This window comes from Pygoscelis adeliae, unplaced genomic scaffold (genome assembly GCF_000699105.1).
Source record: "Pygoscelis adeliae isolate BGI_AS28 unplaced genomic scaffold, ASM69910v1 Scaffold343, whole genome shotgun sequence".
In the NCBI taxonomy this organism is placed as follows: domain Eukaryota; kingdom Metazoa; phylum Chordata; class Aves; order Sphenisciformes; family Spheniscidae; genus Pygoscelis; species Pygoscelis adeliae.
The window spans coordinates 1,007,881-1,013,360 of NW_008824402.1; the positions used below are offsets into that span (position 1 = coordinate 1,007,881).

General features: G+C 60.9%; 1 protein-coding gene across 1 annotated transcript; it reads right to left on the reverse strand.

Annotated features, from left to right (window-relative positions):
• Positions 1–871: 871 nt before the first annotated feature.
• On the reverse strand, positions 872–4,164 carry ELF3 (E74-like factor 3 (ets domain transcription factor, epithelial-specific )). Its single transcript, XM_009320370.1, has 8 exons — positions 4,000–4,164; positions 3,107–3,328; positions 2,762–2,848; positions 2,550–2,669; positions 2,269–2,358; positions 1,507–1,623; positions 1,131–1,326; positions 872–992 (listed from the first exon to the last, which is right to left on the reverse strand). The coding sequence occupies exons 1-8, from the start codon at positions 4,160–4,162 to the stop codon at positions 872–874; spliced, it is 1,116 nt and encodes a 371-aa protein (XP_009318645.1). The 5' UTR covers positions 4,163–4,164.
• Between the last annotated feature and the right edge of the window lie 1,316 nt (positions 4,165–5,480).

Consider the following 5,480-nt stretch of genomic DNA (forward strand, 5'->3'; position numbering starts at 1 on the left):
CTGTGGCTGACACAGAGCCAGTCTGTGCCCCCGTGACATCGCTGCAGTCCAGCTGAGCATCACCACCTGCCACAAGACACGTGTGTGCCCTACAATGCACACTCTCACACGGGAACATCTGACTTATGAAAAAATATATCTGTACATTCATTCTGTGCTTTTTTTTGGTCTTACATAAATTAGAAGCTACTTTTGGGGAAAAGGCCTGTTTCTAGATACAGGCAGCCGGGCTGGAAATGCAGAGTGGCCTTGCTGTTCCAAGTCTTCTCCCTGCTGAGGCCTCTCCAGGGCCAGGTGAAGCTCCACAATGTTCCCATCTTTCCTCAGCAGGTGCCACACTGAGAAGCTGCTGCACAGGGGGGCTTCACTCATCCCACGAGGAGCAAACAGGATGGTGGGCACCTTCAGCACGGCGCAAGCAGTGATGAGGGAGGACCCCATAGCTGGGATAAGGTCTGTCCGATCACAGGTGAAACAGTGGTGCTGCCCCTCTGCCCGGGCAGGAGGTGGGTGACAGCAGGAGACCTGCTGGGCTCTCACTGCGGTGGCAGCTGCCACTCAAACTTCTCTTCCCCCTTGCGTTTGTCCAGGCTTTGAAACAGCCAAAGTCACTGTGACTCCAGTCAGAGGTACAAATCCAGAAAGGGAAATAACGGTTTACAATAACCTACTGCAGCCAAAATATTAGCTTTAAACACCTCAGTGCCGGCAGTCACCAGCACGCACGAGCATGCCCGTGCAAGGGTTGGAGTTTCACACGCTGCACAGGGCAGCAGCTTCCAGATACAGCTGCAGGCAAAGTTTCCTGCCAAGGAGCCCAACTCGGAGCTGGCCCCGAGGGGCTTGTCAGACCCTGGCTCATCCAGGACTCCTACAGCTCCTTGTTCCTGTTGAGCACCTCCTCCTCCTTCCAGCCGCTGGAGTTCTTCCCAAACTTGTACACCAGCCGTCGCCCATCGACTCTCTCCAGGATCTCTCGTTTGTAGTAATATCTGGAGAAGATGGAATTAGGGCTCTGGATGCAGCCCCACGTGCTGGGGAGCTGCTGTGGGGGATCAAGGCTGAGCCCTGGTGGGTCTGACCCAGCCCTGTGGGGCAGGTCCCCCCTGGGGACAGGGGACGGCACTCACCGCATGGCTCTGCTCAGCTTCTCGTAGGTCATGCTGCTGTTTTTCTTCTTCTGGCCCCAGAGCTGAGCCACTGCTTCCGAGCGCAGGAACTTGAAGACGCCCTCCCGCCGGTCCTCCCACTTCATCAGCCCCTCGTTCAGCTCGGGGTGGATCAGGATGTCCCGGATGAACTCCCACAGGTGGGTACCTCTTGGGGCTGGAAGAGGAGAGCAAGCTGTAGAGGAGGGAAGATCCTGCAGGTCCCTGCACTTTGGATCTCCCTAAACTCCCCTGCCAAGGGGCATGGCCAGCGGACACGGCCCTTCCTCCCATCTCCCCCCCACAGAGCCAAGCTGGGGGAGGCAGTCCAAGCTCCCGGGCTGGAGGGTCCACGTACAGTGCTTGCTTTTCCGGCTCTCCAGGCAGTCTCTGGTCTCCTTGCTGAGTTTTCGGGGCCGTCCCCGTTTCCGCTTGCCGTGTTTGCTGTCCCCTTTCTTGCTCCCTGCAAAGCCATCTGTGCACAGAGACAAGGGGACACGTTATGCTGTGCAGAGCCTGCTGGGTTGCAGCTCCCCCCTCCCTGGGCACAGAGATGTCCTCCTCAGGAGCAGAAGCACAGGGGAGAGCTGGTTGGGGGTGGGCAGAGAGATCAGGGGCTGCACCCTCTTTCAGGCCCAGGTACCAGGGAACCATCCCCCTGAGAGCAAGGTCTCCCCATTCCCTCCAGCTTCATCCCACCCTCATCCATGCCACCATGCTTAGAGCAGCATGCTGTTTGCTCCCCAAACCTTGCTGCTTCCTTGCATCCCCAGTATTCCCAGTATCCGCCAGCTGGGATCAATACTGAACACAGCTTTCAGTGCCCAGGATCCCTGGCTGCAGCCTTCACCCAGCTGCCACCACCTACCCCTTCCCACCAAGCTCACTGCTGCCCTGGCTATCCCAGCTCTGCCCCAGAGGCTGCACCATGGCCATGCTCGATGGAGAGAAACAGACCCAGGGCGCACAGAAAAAGCCCCCTCCCTCCTTCCCAGTGTGAGGATGGATGTTCAGCTGTTGTCCCTAAATCACTGCCAGATGGGATGTGCTCTGCAGCTTCTGGAAGTGCCCAGGAACAAGCCCTCCTCTCCCAGCTCCTGCCAGGAAGCAAACAACTCACTGTCAGGGAAGAGCTTTGCTTCTGCAGGGTCGAGGTCAAGGTCACTTCCACCGGAGTCCTGGGAGTTGGGGCTGTGGGACATCACAGGCCCTGAGAGGCAAAGAGACAGGGTTCAGACCACCAGCTGCTGGCATCTGGAGGTGCTTCCCCCTGGCTTTCGCCCCCCAGCCCACCCCAGGCCCCTGCAGGCAGCCTGGTTGCAATGCCCAAACCCGCAGTTCCCCACTGATCTACCAGATCAGCGCAAGTGAAGGGAACTTTTCGCTGGGGAAAACACTGACCTGAGACATCGGAGCTGCCTGGGGACATGGCACCAGGCAAGCAGGTGAAGTCTGTGGATAGGAAAGGGTTTGTGGGCTTCATGTCCTCCAGGGAGTCCTTAGCACAGGGATTTCCCAGCTCTGGAAGGGGCAGAGAAGGGAAGAAGGGGTTAGCCCTGCCTGCATCAGCACACTGTCCCTGGGAAAAGGCTTGGCTGGGGCCCCTCTCTTACCCAGGTGGCTGGAGTCCAGGAAGGTCTCTTGGGAAGTCGCATCCTCTTTTTCCAGCAAGTCAATGATCCAGTTCAGCTCATCGGAGGCTGCAGGGGTGGGGGGACTGGGATTAATGATGCCTATTTGGTATGGAGGGGAATGGTGCATACTGGGAGCTGAGCCCAGCCCTGCCTGGACTCTGGTCTGTGCCGCCACATCGCCCTGCGCAGCCTCCCCAGTGCAACCTCCCCCAGGCAGCCCTCCGCGGTGCCCGGGAAGCAGGGGGTCCTGGTCTGGTCGGGGGGTCTCAGCCTCATGCTTTGAGCTACCAGGCCTGGGGACAAAGGGGACACTGGGACACTCACTGATCTCGTGCAGGCGGTCATAGAGCTCATCGCCCAGGGGCCCAAAGATGAGGCGCATCTGGTCCCTCGTGCAGTGACAGAGCGCGTGCCCATCCATATTGCAGCAGGAGAAGTCGATGGAGCTGGCGTCATACTTGTTCTTCTCCACATGGTAGCTGATCCACTCCAGCACCTGCACCTTGGTCCAGAAGTACGGGAGCTCACTGAACCACTCCGGCTTGTCTGCAAGAGATGGACAGCAGGGCTCAGGGGCAGGGCAGCCGTGCCAGCGCCATGTGCCACGCATGGGCTGCCGGCTGCAGTTGGGCACTGGGTCCGGTGGTGGTCACGTGGGGCACAGCGGGCCCTGCACTTGGAAGGTTATGGGACTAACAGGCACTTAGCGCCTGCTCCCGGGTCACCTCGCTCTGCCCTGCTCCTGTCCCGGGGGGACAGCAACGACCTGACACTGCCCCCACCGTTGGTTTCGGTGCCATTTGTCCCGTCCATGCTGGGATCTGCCCTGTTCTGCTGGTGTGTTCCCTGTGCCTCCCCCAGGGCCATCCCATGACGGTCCCACCGGCAGAGTGGCACGTCCATCACCAGGACTGCACTTCCGAACTGCTCTCCTGGTAAGCTCTGGCAGCCCGTCCCCTGGGATGTGCTGGGGGAGGAGGGCAATGATTCCCTCATCCCTCATACGCATCTGATGTGCTCCAAGCAGCCACACCTTGTGCCATCCAGGGTCTCCTACAGCAACATTTTAGCCAACACACCCCTGGGGAAACTGAGGCATGGTGGAAACTGTTGACGTGCCACAGTGGGACAAGGACCTTCCAAGCCAGCTTCATTGCCTCACTGCTGCCTTGCGTGCTACCTCCCCTGTGCAGCCACCACCGCTCCCCTGGTCCTACCTGTGCTCTGTGCCGGGGGCTGGCTGGTGGGGAGGCTCAGCCCCAGGGTGCTGTCGTCCCCAAGGTGTCCCAGCATGTCCAAGGTTGGCTGCACCTCGTCTGGCTGGTACATGGCGCTGATGTAGTTAGAGAAGATGTTGCTGATCTCACACGATCCCGCCATCAAGCTCTGTGCTGAGAGACGACAGTGAGCCCCGGCCCGCAGCACCCGCAGCACCCCCAGGACCGGGCTGAGTGAGGCTGGGCTATCCCGCCCTCCACCCGTCGTCACCTCGCAGGACACTTCTGCAGAAACACCCGCCCGGCACCCGCCGGCCGGGGCTGGGGCCTGACTCACCACTGCCCCAGGGGCCGGGAGCGAGGGAGGCTGAGCTGGAGCAAACCGGGGACATGGCGTCACCAGCCCCACTGGCAGCCAGCGCAAAGGGACAGCAAGCAAGTGGCTTGCAGAGGATGCTGTTGCACAGCCCCTTCGTGGGGATGGGCGTTGCAGGGCACTCAGCCATCGAGCGCTCCCCCGGCCCGACAGCACAGCAGTGCTTGGGCTGGCACAGCCTGCTGCCCAGCTGCCCGCCGCAGGGACTCCAGTGCCGGCAGCTCCAGTCCTCTCAACTAGTTGCAAGAAGCACATCCCAGTTAACTCTGCATCCAGGAGGGGACCAAGCCCCTGCCCGGCCCTCGTGAAAGAGCCAAATCTTGCTGTTCGCTTGACAAAACCTGGGGGCCGGAAGGGGGGGGTCCCTCCGGACCACCGTCTCGCTGGCCCCCCAAAAGGGCTGGCAGCTGCAGTGGGAGAGCAGGCGTGCAGCGAGAAAAGACCAAGCGCATCCCCTGGCGAGAGCGAAGATGCATGGGGAGGGGAGCAAAGCAGCCGTCCCGGGCTGGGGGGGCGTCAACAGGCCCCGGACGAAAAAGCTTTGGTACCTTCTGCGATGGCAATCCTGGGAGCAGCAGCTAATCCAGAGAGCAGCGAGGGGAGACAGAGCGCGCCCTACCCGGCCGCTAGCCACTGCTCATGGGCCCGGGGAGGCTGGTGCCGCTGAGCAAGCCCTGCCCCGTCTCTTCTTTTATAGCACAGGCGGCGTAATGCGATCTGGCGGCCTGAGGGGAATTCCAGCCCGAAACGTTCATGCTCCCAGATCCAGGTGATTTGCATAATATGAACCACCGGGTCCCAGCCCAGAGCTGCCTTGCCGGGAAATCTGGGTTGGCCAGTTTAATCATTGTCAGAGCCCTTGCCCTGCCGGTGCCCAGAGTTTCACCCGCATCGGCTTCGCGGGGTGTTGTCTTCACTGCCGTTTGCCTGGCTCATGTTTGTTTGCTCACAGCAGCAGGTTCACTTGCCTCCCACTGCCAGGCAAAACACACCCAGCAGGGCCAGAGCGGGCCCTGGGGGCTGCACATCCCTCCCTGGGGCTCTGCCCACGGCAAAGGGGACGGGAATGCTGCCCTGGGCGCCCACCCGGCCGTGTGGCGTCCCC